The sequence below is a fragment of the Rhinichthys klamathensis genome, unplaced genomic scaffold (genome assembly GCF_029890125.1).
Source record: "Rhinichthys klamathensis goyatoka isolate OS25496 unplaced genomic scaffold, OSU_Roscu_1.1 h1tg000004l_1, whole genome shotgun sequence".
In the NCBI taxonomy this organism is placed as follows: domain Eukaryota; kingdom Metazoa; phylum Chordata; class Actinopteri; order Cypriniformes; family Leuciscidae; genus Rhinichthys; species Rhinichthys klamathensis.
Window position 1 is genome coordinate 2,634,884 of NW_026606557.1, and position 20,092 is coordinate 2,654,975.

The following is a 20,092-nucleotide window of genomic DNA, read 5'->3' on the forward strand; positions in this document are numbered from 1 at the left end:
CAAAAGAACTGCTTGCACAGGACTGGAGGCTCAACAGAAGCAATTACTTAAAATAAAAAAAAATAAAAAAAAATAAAAAACATGTGGAAGCACATTAGTATCAGGTCGAAATGCATAATGGTGATCCATCTGTGATGTGGGAAAAGATTTTGTGGTCAGATGAAACTGAAAGGCTTTTAGCTGAAATTCAAAGTGATATATGGAGCCATTCTAACACTGCCCACACCTCAAAAACAGCGGGAACCGGGCATCTTGTTAAAGTAGAAGGATTAATGGTGCAAGATACAGAGAAACGAGGCAGGAAACCCTGATACAAACTGAAGCTCTGGGGATTGCTTTCATTGCTGACCCCCATGTGTTGATTTCAGCACCATGGACAAGGCCAATCAAATGAGATTCCCTGCTCATCAGCCGCAGTTACTAAAGAAGTGTTGGTATCTCAGCACGGATGCAGAAAGAATGAAGCGTTCTGTTATCTCTCACCTGTAGTCCTTCACAGTAGCCATGTTCAACTCTCATTCAATCATTGTGTCTGCTATCAATCGCTAGTCTCCTTTTTCTTTTTTACTGTATTCCAAGATATATTCTCGGTAGTGCAATACTGGGGAACAATGTTGGCTGTCACTGCCCCATCCCATCACTCAGTAAACACACAGAAAACCCCGTCAGCAGTACATTTAATCACTGCGAGTTCAAGCACGTCATTTGCAAATGTTAGATCTTCACACACACACGCCTCAAACTGATCACAGGAGAGGAAGAACTATCCACCTGTGAGCGATCTTAAAAAGCTCTCATTTGGGGCAGAGGATAAAAGTGTCGCTCGATGCCAAGAGCAAAGGAAGAAAACGAAGAGAAATTGTTGCTAAGCGAGTGAGCATGTGTGCGGAGACTCACTGGCAGGGCAGCAATGGCTCGGACGGACAGTAACAGACGTCTCAGACTGACTGCAGGCCAGCATTTCTTCAAAAAGTCAAACTCACACAGAACTCTGTCCAAGGCGAATCCCATCTGAAATCACCAGCGAGTGTTGGCTTGTGTGTGTTCCAGTAAATATGAACAGAATTGTTTAAAAGCTGTATGAGTTTCTTGACAGATGTCCAACCTGCTCTTTTCAACACAGTGAAAAGTGTTGTCGATGTTGGGCGGAAACCTTGTTTTATCTCCATAAAACATTAGTATTGGTCACCCTTTACATCTGTCTGTGGGTTTTTGCAAATATTTAACCAATGAAAAGGTAGGCCATACTGCTATACTGGTTGAAACTCTCTTCCCATTCTGATAGCAATCAATAATAGAAGGGGTCTAAATATTAAAGGGGTCATATAATGGCACATGCACTTTTACAAGTTGATTGTACTGAAATGTGTGTTGGCAGTGCCTGTACACAACCATCATATAATGATAAAAATCCATCCAGTGTTTTTTTTTTAATCTCCTTATATGTATTCCTGTCTCAAATTGAGCCGTTCGAGCCTGTGACGTCACACGCTCGGAAGCCCCTCCCACGATTGTTGATTGACAGCAGCGTTTCAACACAGACCCGGCCTTGCTCGTCAATCATAGTCTGCGCGGTTCAGCGCGGTCATTGTTGATATGCTGGAGCACTGTCTATGAGCAGAATGGCGTCTAAGCGATTGTGGTGTTCTGTTCTTGGGTGTAATAACGAACACAGCAGTCATTTTAATGTTCCTAAATCCGAACCGCTGAAGACGCAGTGGCTGAGTTTGTTTTCGAAGGGAATATTCCCCACGAGCAACGTCAATGCTTTCATATTTGCGCGAATCATTTCTCAGCAGACTGCTTTATAAACGAGGGTCAGTATGAGCTGGTTTTGCTAAGAAGCTGCTCATGAATAAAGGACCGGTACCAGCTATTCATGTTCCTGCTGAACCTCCAGATGAACTAAAGTGAGTGAAACGTTTTATTAAACTTTATATTAATATTTATATTAATCTTTGCAAATCGCTAGCTGCACGCTTCACAATGAATGCGTCTAAGGTTTACACTCAGGGTACATTACGGCATGTTTTCTATGTATGACGTTCTCAATATAATTCAAAATCCCCTGTTTATAATGAACAACGCGTTATGGTTATTGTGTTATTGTGTTACAAACGGTGTACGCACAGAACAGAGAGGCGGGGTGAGCAAAGCTCATTATCATTTAAAGTCATATGCACTGAAACGGCGTGCTGAAAACAGAGCTGTTTTTGACCAAGTAAAACAAGTGTTTTCTTACAATACTAATGAGAATTTTTAATTAAAGTATATTACAAACTTTTAATTTAGACCCTAAAGAATCATACTAGCTTGTACAAAAATGGCATTATATGACCCCTTTAAAACATGTACATGTATATTTTGTGGAAGTCTAAGGACCAAAAAATGTTCAATCCAAGCATTTGGTCCGAATAAAGCCACAATATCAACTTCGGTTTCTGCCCAACTGCAACAGTATGCAGAGACCAGGTGCTGTTGAGCACCAAAAATCACTAAACAAAAATCCATGTGTGTGAATATGCATAAGAGATTTGTGCGTGACATCCTATGATCTGGTAAGTAAAGATGGTGAGTAACTGATGACAGAATATTCATTTTAAAGGTCCCATATTGTACACTTTTCTGAAGTTTTATGCGGTATACCATCCCAATTTATGTTTACAGCTCCTTTCTCAGGAGCTCTGCTGAGAACAGGTCGATTTTGGCCTGTCTGATTAATATCCATGAGCCTCGCTTCTGATTGGCCTGTTGTTTTCTGAGTGACGCACGGCTAGGCCAATCACAGCTAACTAGGGTCATGTATGCTGTGGCCTGCTGTGGCTTGCTGATGCTCACACGTAAGGTAAATAAAACACCTGTAATAATGATGGACATTGCCGAGGAAAATGTAATCCGGCCTTATATGTTGGAGCCGGACTCAGACCCCGAATCGGCGACGACAGGAGATAAACAACAACCTCCTTACTTTCAGCGTTATACTAAGAGTATTAGAATGACCATTACATCAATGCTGCATGCAGATTTAACGTTAACGCTAATTTAATCTGCCTGTAAACAAACTCAGACTTTTTTGGTCAAATTCAATGTAAAATCTCCAAAATATGTATGTTAATAGCTAGTTATACACTGATTTTGAAACACTTAACTGCTTTATAATATGTAACGTTAGCAGACAGACACCGAATCTTATTAAAGTAATACTTGAACAAGGACAGACCCACAACCCTAAAAAAGTTTAATTACGTTTTATTTCATTAAATTACTCTGGACCCTGAGAAACTACTGGGCTTACTAGTTGATGTATGTGGAATGAGATAACTGATGGAAAACAAAGTTAACAAATCAACGGTTCTCGCTACAGAAAAGAGTTAGAGACGAAAGAGAATTGAGAAAAGACCAGAAAAGATATAACCATACACAAACACATTCACACTACATGCAGTATACATACATTGTCATTGACGCCTTTGTTGTCTTCATACTTTGTCTCAACGTGGATGGAGAACTTTGGCAGGAAAGAGCACTAAAGAAGAGAAAACAAGTTAGTTAAATTTACCAACCCAAGTCAAATCAAGTGTCATCTGTTCTCAAAAATGCAAAACAAGCTTTTCTCTTCACTAACTTCACTCGTCTTCATCATTTTTTGCTCGTTGTCTTTGAATCAGCTGGTGTTCTTGTGATTTTTAGGGTACGTTTACTCTACAACGATCTGCTTAAAACGAAAACGTTTGTTCCTTTGAGTTTTCCGCGTATACAGACGACACCATTGTCAAAACGATCCGCAAAAACGACTAAAAACCCCGTATTCTGCTGGCAGGCCATTAGATGGCAATGAAACAATATAGACTGAACACGTAATACGCATGTGCATGACGTCATCGTCTTCACAGATTGACGTTTTTTGTTGTTTAAAGGGACACCGTTTTCAAAAGTTTGCGTTTTCAGGCACCCAAAACGCCGTTGTCGTGTAAACGAACGGCCAAAACGCATAAAAAGTTTAACGTTTTTAGTTGAAAACGGTGTCGTGTAAACAGCCCCTAGTGAATATATGAGGTCAGTTCTCCTCAAGTTCACACAGGTGTAGATAATCACACTAACTATCAATCAAAATGGCCCATCAACTGTTTGGTTACCCATATTCTTCCAAATATCTTCTTTTTAGTTCAGCAGAAGAAAGAAAGTCATACAGGTTTGGAACGACATGATGGTGAGTAAATTATGATATTTTCAATTTTGGGTGAACTGTCCCTTTAAGTGTGCATACTTTATTTCCACTGCATATAAGGAATCAACAGGCAAGTAGGGGGGGAAACAAACACAATGTATAAATACATCTATGCAGGAAAATGACATGCAAATGTTAATTCAATTTAGTCGAGTAACTAATTTTCCACATCGATCACGAGAAAACCACGATCATGAACACGCTGCAAGCTTGCTCTCAGTAGTTCTGGTGTACGGTTCCTGCACGCTTCAGTACGAGTGTGTTTTATGAGCCTGGCGTTGTGCTGTAATGATGAGCTCTTTTCTGCCTCGCTGGAGTTACAGCCTCCCTGTCCTCCTCCTCTCTCCTCCCCACACGAGCCCCTCTGAGACCCAACACACTGCTGCCTGATTAGATTAAGCATTGCTCCCGCAATCGCTATGGAGATCAATAGAGGCTGAGTTACGTAACGCTGGAGGAAGTGCTGTTGCAGTGGGGGAAGGGCGAAGGATCGAGGAGAAGAGAAGAAGTGCAGACCTTTGGGTGTAAACCCCCAAAGCAACGTTAGAGTTACGGCCTAGCATGCCTCTTCGCCGGCTACTGTCTGCATACTAGTGCTCCTGGACAAGCAACATTAACTACAAGATACCGTACTCATCATTTCAAGTAGTTAAACTACAGTCAAGCTCTTTTGAAAAAGTAGTTAGCTACATTTCAACCCTTAAACGCATTCCTACGTCATTCATTACCCTCCCCCTCATCCATTCTTTAAAGTTAGACATCAACCTTCTTAGTATTCCTCAATCTATTCATTTTTAACAACATACGAAGAAAAGAAAATGACAGAGTGTCTGTTTTCTACATTTTTTTTGTAAAAAGTGTAAAGGGTCGCTAATGACCCAAGGAATGTAATAGTGCAAGTATATTTTTTTCTGCGCAATAATAATAATTGAGTCGCTGATGACTTAAGTGCAACTTCTCAAGGTGGCGATGTCTGATACACAATGATGACGTGATGTTTCACTCATAGTTACAGCAGGCAGAAAACAAAAGAATAGGAAATATCATCAGCAAAACTTGAAATGACTCCGTGATTTACTGCTGAGCAAGTGCTGAACACTTTCAAATATTAGTGTCACCGTCACCTGACGGTGGATCTGATGAAGAAGCTGTCAGCGATCAAAATATTGATTTTGAAGATGTTGAAAATTATAGTTTTGAGAATATGTTTGAGATGTGCTGAAATGAGCTCTGACGAGGAGAGCGATGATGGTATATCCTCCTGAGACCCACAAAAAAAAAGTTTTTTGAATTCAGTTTTTTTCCCATGTCATCACACTGTTTAGAGCACAATAAACAAATGGTAAAAAAACATATATATAAAATATTTTATTCATACGTTATGTTATGTCCTCTGTAGTGGACGCCAGGACTAAGTTGTTTAAAAAATAAAATGACATGAAATTATATGTATAGGCAAAAACAATGGGATTTTTTTTTCAATCACCAATACATTTTGGGGTTTCAGGATTTTTTCAACCAAAATTTGTATAAAGATTATTCTCAACTATGTTATGAAAGAAATAATGGAATGAATTGATACACCATTTTACTTTTTGCAATATGTGGGTAAAATGGCCATAAGTTAATATTCCCATTCAATGCAATGTATCTATACACTGTATCTAATTTGCACATTAATGTGTTCTGGGAGCAACATTTAATGAAAGAATAAAGGGTAATAATTGGAGTAATAATTGGCAACATTTTAATAATAATATCTAACATTTCATAGGAATATTGATGTATAATTTATTTCCATATTCACTTGTTGTGTCTCCCAGAATGCCTGATAAACATGATTTTAGTCCTGATGTCCTCTACAGTGGACACGTTTGAAATCAATGCCCTGTTCTGTAACAGAAAGTTGTTGTTTTTTTAAACCCCTTAACATTTTCCTGAGATGTTGTTTTATGAAATACAATTTGAAAAGTGGTCCAATTTATATTATAATTACACTATATTATCATATTTCCATAAGAATGCTACATTTGATCACTAAATTAATGTCAGACATTTTTAAAGACCAAGGAGAAGTTGTTTTCATGGTGAAACCTCCAAACATTTGGTATCTCTGAAAAGTCCTGAATGTGCTCTTTACAGGACACCCAGGTTGTGTCATGTGACATGTATGATGTCAGAGAAATTCACTAAAATATAATGTCCACTACAGTGGACAAAAGTCTATTCTTGGGTCCCAGGAGGATATAACATCTGCTCAAACTGAACCCTTCCAAGCTCCGAAGGTTAACAAAATGTTCTTTATTTAATTATTTAATAGTTTAAATTGTTATTAAAATATCAGGAGAGTTTTATATTACCGTGACAGGTAGAGATCCATCAGTGTTAGATATAGATCCGGGTCTCTAAAGACCCGAATATGTAATAATAGTTTGTGGAAAACATTCATGCATTAAATTTATTGAATGTGCACTTGTAGTGTACTTCCAGTTTTAAAAGTATATTTGTAAAAGCTGTACTTGCAGATAATATAATATTAATAAAATAAAAGGCCACTTAAAGGGATACTCCACTTTTTTTGTAAAAAGTGCAAACTAAACTACATGTTGAAGTACTTGATTATAATTTTAACTGTAGTGTGTTATTTGATATAACATTTAAAGTTAAAAAGGCTCTTTTTCAAAGTCTTGATGTTGTTTTTGGCGCCTGAAAATAGTCCCCAGCTCGGTAAGTTCCAACGTGACCTATTTTCAGGTGCTGCGTCATATCATTACGCCTGCTGCACTCATGGTACGGCAGTAAAGTTTCTTGATTATTACACAGGAATGAGAGTATAGTTCCTAGCCATATCAGCCTAGAAAATCGCAACTTTACATTTTCCGTCGGTCTTAGTGTACAATGTAACTACAGAAGAGTCAAGTTTTAAATAGGAAAAATATCGAAACTCTTTGGTCATATTTTTTTTTAGAAATGGTAATGGTCTTGTCCACTTCAATGATGTATGCTAAGCTATGCTAAAAGTGGTACCGCCAGAACCGGAGATCGGCTGAATGGATTCAAAAACGGTAATACTCAACAGTTTAACTTTGGGGGAGTTGTAAAATGAGTATGAGTATCCCTTTAAGTGGCCTTAAGAGAGACACATTCATGACTATGTTTCTTAACACAGTTGAGTAGACTTTTAATTTGACATTACAAAGTGCACATTCTAAAAGTTTTACTTTAAAGTACATTTTTAAATCATTATATTTTAATTATCTATTTTCAGGTTTTAAAGAAGAACTTATTTTGATGTGTTGACTAACAAACTAAACTACATGTTGAAGTACTTGATTATAATTTTAACTGTAGTGTGTTATTTGATATAACATTTAAAGTTAAAAAGGCTCTTTTTCAAAGTCTTGATGTTGTTTTTGGGCTCTAGAACAGGTTTTCAAGCTTGAATGTTCAATAACACACATTATATTTCTCATATTCTCCATTGTTGCAGCTCCTCTCCCCTCAGTCTGTCAGAAACGCTCTGTTTAGTTCCCGTCTCTATGAAGCCCCTCCTTCTGAAAACACTGTGCTCTGATTGGTCGGCTGGATCAGTGTGTTGTGATTGGTCAACCGCTTCGAGTATGTTTGGGAAATATCCCGCACCTTAACATAACCACCAGTTTTAACACAGTACTAACTCAACCAGGCCCCGCCTCTTTACTTTGCATATATGCTTTGGGCGGGAATTATTTAAATGGGGAATATTTTGTGACGTGTTCATTCAAGACTACAATGGAGGCGTTTCAGGGAGTTCAGAAACAGTGACACTGATATAAAGAATAACTCCCGCTGGAGGGACTTTGCAGACCTTTTTCATATTCAAACAGCAACTTTACACACCAAAGACAGCTGAACATGTAAAAAAGCAGAATTAGTCCTTTTTGATATATTTTAAAAGCTAAATTTGAAAGTGCATTTTTAAACAGTTTGGTCTGTTTTATACTTTAATCCACTGTATCCTCAGCACACACGCACTACATTAAAAGACATCATAGAGATTCCAAGAATGATGGGTTACTGAATGTATCCTAATAAAATGAAGTTAGTGTAAAGGGAATATCTTGCAAGTGTCTTTGTTTGGCAGTAGAGAGCAGTGAGCATGTTTTCTGCAGCCTGGGTGCCAGCAGTATTTTTCTGCCATTTATTTTCTCCAAGGAGATTTGAAACAATTCTCCATTAAAGTCTTGTCAGCAGTAAAGACATGAACCAAACCAACCAGCTCAAATAAAACATTACAAAGTTTGATCTGAAGAAAAAAAGTTTTAGAAATATAGTGGAAAAAATTGTGAATAACATAACTGAATGAACTATTGAACCATAGCCGTTTATTGCAAAGTAATTAGATACATATAAGTAGTTTGAGAGTGTACAACTTGATCACATTCAGCGAGTTCTCTGATTGGTGAATCTCTCTACAGGATTATGGGTAGTGTAGTTCTTAACTGGCAATTGTGTCATTTGTTTTATTGTTAAAATTGTGCTTACTCATGGCTTCAACAGAAGCACATACCATGAATTAACAACCTCTGAGCTCATGGCTGGTCGTCTCGAAAGGTTTATGTTACTGCTAAAAATCAATATCTCTATGACGAAAATGAATTAGGTTTGTACTTCTCTACTGCTGCACTCTATTAAATTAGCGACGAATAAAATAAAAGATTAAAACTTTGATGTTCACTGCACTTTCCTTAGCACAGTGACATAAAACCTCATTCAAGATGTCAAGGGAAAATGTAAATGTATTTTTCTCTCCATAATCACTCAGCCAATGAGTGCATTTCAAAGCTGCTCAAACAGCCTAATGTGGAAAAAGTGATTGTAGTCTGTTTCCATTTTGTGCTCATTTTTACATCCTTTGGGCCTTTCTCGTCTTCCACTGTTCTCATTTGAGCGGTTTGTATCCTGTTGTTTCCTGGCATATGGTTGATTATGATAATGGTATTCTGATGAAGAGCTCTCTCATTCATCTCTAGGTACAGATACAACGCGTGGAGACACACTGAGATTCAGACTGTCATCCATCTTAAGTTAAGCCTTAATCCTCCACACATCTCCACCGCTCATTTAAACCAGCCCGTCGTGTTATATATGCACTTCAATTAAATAAATCTTACATTTAGGCCTAAATATTTTTTGAGTGTATGCAGACGGAAACACCAATTGGATGATTGTAGCTACAGCTTTCCTTCTGTCTAGAAGGAGAAAGCCCTTTTTACATAACACGTGACGAAAGTCTATGGCTCATTTTCCATAGTTTTTCCATTTTAACTTTAATCTTTCCCTCGCGGGTCAAAATGACCCGAAGCCCAAAAATTATACTTAATTTTTTTTTAACATAAAGCTTATTTTATTTCATTTTGCTAATATTTTTTCTATTTTCTAATGCTTTTTTGGGGAAATTTTTTCTTATTTTTTCTTTTATTTACCTGTAAATTACTAGATTTCATCAATAAATAATAAATAAATAGTCATTTAAGCACATTCCTCACGTTCTTTCAACTTAAACATCAAAATTATTTAATGCATAACCCTTTTAATTCAGCTCAAAATATCTTACATTGGGTGTCTTTGCCGACCTCTTGTGAAAAAAAAATATATATACATATATTCTTATATTTGATATTTCATGACTCAAGCCACTAAATGGCCTTATAGCTCTATATGGAGCAAATGAGCTGTTCCACTGGGTCCTAAAGTCAATTCATTCAGTATGCATTCAGACACACATGTAGACATTATAAAACATTTTGGTTTGAATTTTGAGCATTTTTATGTTTTTCTATGTGTACTGAAGCGTTCCTCGCATTCCATTCATTCCTAAGGGGGTCAAATTGACCCGTGAGAGAAGGATGTGTTACTTTTTAAAATTTCAACCACAAAACTCCTCGAATCCATTCAATTTTTTTCAATTTATTCAAAAAAGTGCGACAAACGTCCTAGGGTCTTGGACCCCTCTGATGAACACTCATTTTTTTCAAATTCAAAATTCCCCAAGAGAAGAATGAGGGTTAAACATGCACGAGATGGATGTCTTAGACGGTTGCGCTCACATCCCATGTCTTTTGACATGCCATTCGTTAAAGAAGTTCAACTTTTCAACACGTTTTTCTCCTATTCCACTGCCCTGCTTTTTTTAAATGCAAAAAAAAAAAAGCATTCTGTGTGAATGACCCCTAAGATCCCAAAACCTTTAAACCTTCACCATATTCATAAGGCTCAGAGGAGTCCTGAGTTGTTAAAATGTATATATTGCTCTTTCGAATAAGCACAAGGTTTTCCATGAAACCTAATATGGTCTCCAAGGAGCTTGAAGACACCTGGTCTGCAAGGTTTTCCAATACACTAATTATATTACAGCACAGCAACAGAAAACAAGAACGGTGCATTCTGGGATAGCATTACAACATGGTTGGTGGCTACTGGCTAAGGGGAATCAGCTGACAGACACTGTAGCTCTGTTCCAGAACCTAGCGAGCTTGATGTGTGCGGCCTACATAGACAAGATGATTGAAACAGAACCTGAAATAGAAATGCGAGTGATTGTGAACACTCTTAATAGAAACTCTACACTCCATTCATGTGAAACGAACACAGACTCGACTCACAACTGGCTTGACGCAAACATCATTTACTCGTATTAATCATAAAATGCATAAAGCCATTTTTTTAGTGCAACTTAGTGTGTTCAACAGCATGTTCATTTCCTCTGACATTCTGAGTTTCAGCTGCAGGCACACAAATAAAAGTAGTAGTAGTAGTCATACTCACTGTATACTCTGAGAGCCAGCGGTGGGGGAGGAAACAGACCGGGAGAGAGACACAAACACACACAGAGAAAGAGAGAGAGAGAGACTTCATGTTAAAGGCCATGGTCCAGGCAATAAACACATGACAGTCATCAAACATTCAATCACAGAAAGAGCTGCAGTTCTTCAGGGGAAATTAAGCTCTCTTTCTGCACTGAATGTGTGTGTGCACATATTCATCTCTGATATGTCAGTGTTACGCTCCTTTTTATTTGGTGTCGTTTCTAAAGCATTTGCTCAATAATTGCTCCTATACATTATGTCAAAGAAATGCCCCTGACGAAGCTTAGGATGGCATTCAGCAATTGCATGTCACGTTTAAGATTTAGACTATATATCTGCTTTTTAAAAACATTTAACAGATGTTTGTATACAAATAAGACGCCTAAAGGACTAATTGACCTATTAATTAAAATCTTGTCAATACTTACTTTGATTCACAGACATTCAGTACATCATACATATATACGTGTGCTTGAGTGAGCTTAGTCTGACCATTGAAGAAGAAGGTTATACAAATATTTAAGATTTATATGGGTTTGACTGTGAAATAAATATCTAGTTCAGTCATGAAACTGAAGCTGATCGGTCATTTACATGCGATTGGAAAGCAAACACACTATTTACTGAATGGCTCAAGCTGATTGGCCTCTGCTGATTCAGCATCCAATGAGATTGCTTGTTCAACATTTAAATTGACTGGCCTAGAGCGAACACTGAACCAGATTGAACCCCTCCACCTCCCCAGCTCCACCGCCAATATCTGCTACGGGATTTATCGATTTATACAGCAGCTTAACATGCATCTTACATGCTCACAGCAGTGTGTGTGTGTGTGTGTGTGTGTGTGTGTATCCATCAGCAGTAGCAGCATGGAAATCAGATCTAGCCCACCAAGGCCAAATACACGAACATTGCCATGTTCATTTAAATGCTAAAACTATTCAGAGACTTATCATGATTAAATTAGTATTAACATTTTATAAAGAATAACTCCTTTTGAAAACCTGTTCACATTCAAAAACCTATTCACGGTAGCACTTTACAAAAATAGGTTTACTTAAAGCATTTGAGACAAATCAGATGTTATTTATAGTGAGAACTATTAGATAAACTCTATCTATTAAAAATGAACCTATAAAGGCAGTTTTAAAAACATCCAATATCGTATCTCCCTCTTAAAATTGCAATTCTGTCCCACCTTTCTTGACTGTATCCAACAATTTGACAATCTACTGAAATGATATTTAATTATAACTATTAATTTAAATTCACAGTAGTAATATTTTTCATTAAATGTGTCCCATGTTTTTCAGCTTGATCCAATTAACACACTTTTATACAAACTGGACAAAATTTAGTCTGAAATGTTAGTTTCTCAATATTAACTTATGAACTGTTATAAAATATGAACTGTTGTATAAATGGAATATACTTGCATTGTATATTCAGCTCAATCTTCGAAGAATAGATTCTATAAAACCTTAAAGGGTTATGTCAGGCGCTTCATATCTAGAACCTTTTAGGGGTTCCCATCTTGGGATAATTATATGGATTTATTTTGAATTAATTTAGTTTGAACTCATTTTTATTTTTTAATGAAATTTAATGAAGTAAACCACTCGTACACATACTTTATTACAAGAAAAAATAAACAAACAACCCATTAAACATCAAAGTATTACGCAATCATTTAAGACATTTCTCCTTATAATGATACTTTTTAACATAAAGGGTTCTTTAAAACGGAGTCAAGAACCCTAGGGTTCTATATAGAACCACACTGAACCCTTTCCTCAGTTTAAGCACTCACACTTGCTCATGTAAAATTACTTAACATAAATCAAATTAAAAGTAGTCTCATATGGCCACTTTTCTCTTCAATTACTGTAATGACAGAACAACAGTATGAACAGCATCTTGATAAAGTTGGTTAAAGGGGTCCTATTATGTCTTTTTACGAAGTCTTGATTTAGTTTTTGGGGTGTATTAGAATGTTTTCATGCTTGATTTTTCAAAATTGAAACCATGAACATGCCGATTTCAATGAAGTCCTTCCGAAATATAAAATGTGCCGTGATTGGTTAGCTGTCCCAGTGCGTTGTGATTGGCAGCTCTTAGCGCGTGTTTTAAGGAAATGTTCCGCCCCTCCAAAACTGCAAGTTGTTCTCTTGTGTAAATATGAATAAGGATGGTGCCAATATCAAACTAATTCGAGCCTGATTCAGACCCTGACAATGTTAACGAACAAGAGGATTGTCCAGAACGGATTTCGTACAAAGACTTTGCAAGTACGGATTTCACGGGATGTTTCAGATTGGTATGTTTTTTTTGTAATTTTCTTATACATTATAGATACAATATTATCCACCATTTAATAGTGATATTTGTGGGAAAACTAAGGTAATACAAACAGTAATCGATCACAAAACCATGGTTAATTTTCCTAAGGAGCTGTTCTCCATAAAATGTGCTGTGCACACATAAACGTTGAGGTTATAATGTTCAGGAACAGTGTTTAAAATACATTTTAACCACCAAGTTCATCAACCTTAGGTCAAACAAATGAGTTCTGGAAATGCTGTGATGGAGATTATTTAAATGAGTAACATTGTGACTTCATAAGATTTGTTGTAGTTCTTGAAAAGGGGATTCAGTTCAATAAAATATCTTCCCTTTGGAGTGGACTTTGAGCTTTGTAACCTTGCAGATCTTATGCTCAAACAGCAACATTACGCACTAACTAAAGTTGAAAAGGTGTAAAAGCATAATAGGACCCCTTTAAAGTGTGTTACTGCCACAGTATCATAAGATGTCAGGCAATTACAACAGGGAAGTATGCCTGAGAGTAAGCAGCTGTAGTTACCGGTGATGGTGTAGGGATAGTAATTCCAAGCTTTCTCCGTCACATAGAAGATTTTGGGCACCACTGCTCTGGCCCAGCTGGGCAGCTTGCTGAAAAGAGACAAAAACAGGAAGGATAAGTATTGAGAAGAAACTAGAGAGTGCCAGATCACTGCGCCAGTGCCAAACGGCCCGTCCCCCCTGCTGCAATAACAGGGGTAATGACAGACTAATAGCTGCAGTGAGGAAGCGCTGATGGACGCTCAGGGACGAAGATGCACTTTCATTCTGTCTGATATCAGGTTTCCTTAATCGCTGCCAAAATCTCCTTAAGAGCAGCTGCAAAAACGGTCATCAGTCAGTTACTCGGTCCTAATAGACGGCTGTGAATGTGAATGGTGGTGAGTCTGACTGATAAACAGACAGCATATCAGTCACTGGAGAGATCTGAAATCTTCAATGATTCTCGAGATACGGGACAAGACAGGGTACAGTAGTGCAACACATGGTTAGTTTTGGATTAAATCTGTCAAACAAGTTCAGATATTCAACCAACTGCTTCCATTTTCACACACACACAAACAAATTCCTTGCTATCACACTATCTGAGCCAGCTTATCCATGTCAAATATGTATTACGTATGCTGAAGAGTCAAAGCTACTACTTTAAGAATGAACTGAGAATACATAAAGATGCATTCCAACAACTGCACTGGACTTCTTTGCTCGCTTTCATCACTTTCGCTTTTATTCTCGTGCACTGACTCGTTCGCTAAGCTGAACAGCCAATCACAGTTCTCTCTCTCACCGATGGCCCGATGCCGATTCAACATGCTGAATCGGCCCAAAAAACCCAGACGCCGTCCGACTACAGCCAACGGTGCAGAACAAACACTAAAAACTAAGCCGACTGACGGCATTGCCTGATGGGTGTGAAACTTTCAAAAGACTGTAAAATCTTCTTCCAAACACTCATTTTAAAATGAGTTTCAGGAACAATGGCATTATTTCAAGTCGGAAATACATCATGAAGCTCAGTGCAAACAGTCCATTATATAAAATGATATAAAAAGAGATTTTGTGACATTGTTGAACTCAATCAATATTCATGTGAACAATTAATTTTAAACTTTATATTCAAAGTAAGATTCAAATAAAAGATTTAGGCTATAACACCAGCTGTTCTCAAACCATAACTCAAAGTTACACTGATATAATATAGTAAAAAAGAAAAGAAAAGTAAAGTAAAGCCTGCAAGCGGCAATAATTTGGGCAGTTATTTGACAACCAATAGATTTGGCAAAAATCAAGGATTTTAATCAATTCCATAAGGTTCCCATGAGATACAAGAAAAAAAGTAAGCATTTATAATAGCAATGTTATTTTAATAAGACTGTACAATCGTTGCCTCAGTAGATTGCCTCAGTAGTTATATATATTTATACACACACACAAAAAAGAGGGTTCCAGCACCTAATGTGCTTGTCCCCTAAAATCTGCTAAAAAGATAAAACAGCAAATTTATGTTAAGAGTATTTTAGTATAAACTTGCTCTTTATAAACTTAATGGCAGGTAAAATTGCGGAACATCTTGTGTCCTGTGTCTCAATAATCAGTCCCTGTGATTTACTCAAATTAAAAATTGATCACGTCATTACAAATCTGTATGCCATTTTATCCATGGAACACAAAAGAAGAAATTATTGAAGGATTGTTATGCAGTACTTGTCATATTAAGTCAAATTTAAGTCAGTTGTTTTCACTCATGTCCTTTCCCTCCCCCAAAGCATGTACAATCACCTAGAGGATTATTAGGAACACCATACTAATACTGTGTTTGACCCCCTTTCGCCTTCAGAACTGCCTTAATTCTACGTGGCATTGATTCAACAAGGTGCTAAAAGCAATCTTTAGAAATGCTGGCCCATATTGATAGGATAGCATCTTGCAGTTGATGGAGATTTGTGGGATGCACATCCAGGGCACGAAGCTCCCGTTCCACCACATCCCAAAGATGCTCTATTGGGTTGAGATCTGGTGACTGTGGAGGCCATTTTAGTACAGTGAACTCATTGTCATGTTCAAGAAACCAATTTGAAATTATTCGAGCTTTGTGACATTATCCTGCTGGAAGTAGCCATCAGAGGATGGGTACATGGTGGCCATAAAGGGATGGACATGGTCAGAAACAATGCTCAGGTAGGCCGTGGCATTTAAACGATGCCCAATTGGCACTAAGGGGCCTAAAGTGTGCCAAGAAAACATCCCCCACACCATTACCCCACCACCACCAGCCTGCACAGTGGTAACAAGGCATGATGGTTCCATGTTCTCATTCTGTTTACGCCAAATTCTGACTCTACCATCTGAATGTCTCAACAGAAATCGAGACTCATCAGACCAGGCAACATTTTTCCAGTCTTCAACTGTCCAATTTTGGTGAGCTCTTGCAAATTGTAGCCTCTTTTTCCTATTTGTAGTGGAGATGAGTGGTACCCGGTGGGGTCTTCTGCTGTTGTAGCCCATCCGCCTCAAGGTTGTGCGTGTTGTGGCTTCACAAATGCTTTGCTGCATACCTCGGTTGTAACGAGTGGATATTTAAAAGTTGCTCTTCTATCAGCTTGAATCAGTTGGCCCATTCTCCTCTGACCTCTAGCATCAACAAGGCATTTTCGCCCACAGGACTGCCGCATACTGGATGTTTTTCCCTTTTCACACCATTCTTTGTAAACCCTAGAAATGTTTGTGTGTGAAAATCCCAGTAATTGAGCAGATTGTGAAATACTCAGACCGGCCCGTCTGGCACCAACAACCATGCCACGCTCAAAATTGCTTAAATCACCTTTCTTTCCCATTCTGACATTCAGTTTGGAGTTCAGGAGATTCTCTTGACCAGGACCACACCCCTAAATGCATTGAAGCAACTGCCATGTGATTGGTTGATTAGATAATTGCATTAATGAGAAATTGAACAGGTTTTCCTAATAATCCTGTAGGTGAGTGTATAGTATCCAGGGAGAGTAAATAACAACAGAATTTTTGTTCTTAACTTAATCTTATTGTTGCTGGATGCGACGGTAAAACCAATCAAATCAATGTGGTGTTGGGGAAGCATGATGTATTTACATCTTGATGAAATAAGCCAATGGAGATGAAGTTCTTCTCATGCCCTTCCGCAGTTGTGTCCTAAATAAACCAGATGCAGAGTGGATGAAACTGGGACGGGTGCCAGTCCTAAAAGCCTGAGCAGCGGGAATAAAGGAAGCTTTTATGCAGGCCTTGCAGATTTCGCTGGCGCATGACTCGGCACATCTGTGATGTGAACCTGAGGGAAGCTTCATCCTGAGGGCTTTTAAAATCAAAATTCAAAAAACAAGCCTACACTAACTCTCAGATATCCATACACCACTTCATTTGAACAAAACCCCATTATAATGACAAGTATCTGGTGGATTCGTTTGTTTCCATCTATTCAAAAATGAATAAACCCATCCATTTTTTAAACATTTCAGTCTGAAGTGAATCAAAACTTGTTGTAGATTTCATCTGAGTCCTGTACTACGGCTCCAGCTTGTGTAAGTGGCATGGCACGCACAAACGAGCGCAAAACCAGGTGGACTGTGGGCGAAAGGTACAAATCTCAAATTATACACGTGCTGTAAAGGCGGGAGCTCAGCCGTCTTCCATCCCACGCAAATCTCAACCTCCCCACATGCTCGCTCTTATTTTCTCTCTTCCCTCTGTCTTTTTTGGTCTCATGTGTGATCCATTTTGACTATTCCTCCTCATCATGTCTTTTCTCTACTTTAAGTCTTGATGTATCTTTAGTTTATCATCTAGAGTTCACACGAGATGAAGGGGATTTTGAGAGGGAATTATTTTTAATCTGTTTGTTGTAAATGCTACTGTAGTTATCCTACTGTAAAATAGGATATTTTGGGCTTGTAAAATAAAAATAAAACCCATTGAACAAGGGACAGCTCTTATTCCAAACATTTGTATACACTGAAATAAATGTTGAAATGCTAAAAATCATTTTGTATTAAGCAAACGTTGAGCTACTGAAGCACTTGAACTAAATTTAGTCTGAGCCTCAGACACTGGGTCAAAAGTTTGAAGCTTGTTTTTAATTGGTGTGTAATTAAAACACCATTGAACAAAAACATATTTGTCTGTCTGTCTCACTGGGTGTATTTAAAGTGCTCCTATTATGCTTTTTCAGATATGACCTTTCATGTAGTGTGTAATATAGCTGTTTGTGAATGTAAAAGGTTCAATGCTTCAAAGATCAAAGAGCAGATAAATGGAGTTCCTCCCAAAAGAAAGAACCGAATCTGTACCAAATCTGAAATGAGTGGTCAGTTCCGCAGTCTTATTTCCTGCTGAACCTAAGCAGGTTTGTAACAAATTTGCATAATGCCAGCCAATGGTCTTTATTGGCTGCCCGTGAACAACGTCTACATTGACCCTCAAACACTGTAGTTTTAGCTGAGGTCTAGAACAGTTTGGTTCGTGTCGTTGACATGGTGAGAAGACGCTGTTTTGACCAATCAGAGCAGAGTAGACCAATCACAGCAGACTTGGCCATCTGACCAGTCAGAGTAGAGTAGACCAATCACAACAGACTGGGCCATCTGACCAATCAGAGCAGAGTAGACCAATCACAACCGACTGGGTCATTCGACCAATCAGAGCAGAGTAGACCAATCACAACAGACTGGGTTATCTGACCAATCAGAGCAGAGTAGACCAATCACAACAGACTGGGTCATCTGACCAATCAGAGCAGAGTAGACCAATCACAACAGACTGGGTCATTCGACCAATCAGAGCAGAGTAGACCAATCACAACAGACTGGGTCATCTGACCAATCAGAGTAGAGTAGACCAATCACAACAGACTGGGTCATCTGACCAATCAGAGCAGAGTAGACCAATCACAACAGACTGGGTCATTCGACCAATCAGAGCAGAGTAGACCAATCACAACAGACTGGGCCATCTGACCAATCAGAGCAGAGTAGACCAATCACAACAGACTGGGTCATTCGACCAATCAGAGCAGAGTAGGCTCTCGGAAAGAATGGATTTAGAGGGACTGAATCCTTTATTGAACTGTTTTAGACACCGTGAGAAAAGAAGTGATGCTGAAATCTATATTATGAGAAAATTAAAGTTTTTTTTTTTTTCCTGGGTGCATGTAAGAGACTCCAAAACAAAACAAGGAACCTTTAAAATAGCATAATAGGGGCACTTTAAACCCATGTTCACACAAGCAGGCCAATCCAATCTTGAGAATACACCTTGAATACACCTTGAACACCTCAAGCACGAAATAAATTTTTTCCTGATCCAAACTGACTTTAAAAATGGTCTGAAATCTGGTGTCTCAGGCTGATTAGAATGTGTTTTTCCTCCATAATGGGAGGGGTAGATAACAACAGGAATGGAGTGTGTCTTAATTGGCATGTTAAGGGTGAAAAAGACCATAGATCATGTCAAATGCTTCACTTCATAAACAACTTGAAGTTGCGAAGCTATAACTGTCCTTTTGAAAAGTCCCAAGGACACATTCTTACCAGTCAATGCTCTCTTGCTTAACTTAGGTACACTACTTGGCATTACACACTTGTCAGATTTGAATACAGCCATAATGAAAACCAATCAGTGGTGGAACATGCATTGCTAAAGTCTCATGCATGCTGAACCTACACAAGTTTGCCTCGTTACTATGACAACTAGTGTGGAGGTGCTAGCAAAAGTGACTGCGGTCTGAATAGGAAAAAGAAAATCAGATCTTCAGACAGTCTGGGGCCATATGATGCTATTTTCAAAGATCATTATTTTGTGTATTGGGTGTAACAGAATGTTAACATGTTCAAAAAACACATTATTTTTCACATACTGTACATTATTGTGGCTGCTGTATGCCCAGTCTTTCTAAAGCGTGTCGATTTATACAAAGCCCCTCCATCCAAAAAGCGCATTGTGCTCTGATTGGCCAGCTGACCCAGTGTGTTGTGATTGGCCGAACACCTCGAGCGTGTATAATCGACAATAATTCATTCAAGTAGAAATAAAGGACCATAATCGTGAGCCTCAGCTTCCAAAGCAATTATAAAAGACAGTTTATAACTGACACAAATCAGTTCGAGCTCGAGTCTGATTATGAATA

At 38.2% G+C, this 20,092-nt stretch overlaps 1 protein-coding gene across 1 annotated transcript in view; it reads right to left on the bottom strand.

The window, feature by feature from the left end:
- Positions 1-20,092, bottom strand: part of pitpnc1a (phosphatidylinositol transfer protein cytoplasmic 1a) — a 102,608-nt gene that overhangs the window by 12,545 nt on the left and 69,971 nt on the right. The window contains exons 3-5 of the mRNA XM_056251354.1: positions 13,940-14,028; positions 11,036-11,043; positions 3,455-3,526 (exon numbers count right to left, since the gene is read on the bottom strand). Of these exons, the coding sequence (XP_056107329.1) occupies positions 3,455-3,526; positions 11,036-11,043; positions 13,940-14,028 (169 nt within the window). The remainder of the gene's footprint in view (positions 1-3,454; positions 3,527-11,035; positions 11,044-13,939; positions 14,029-20,092) is intronic.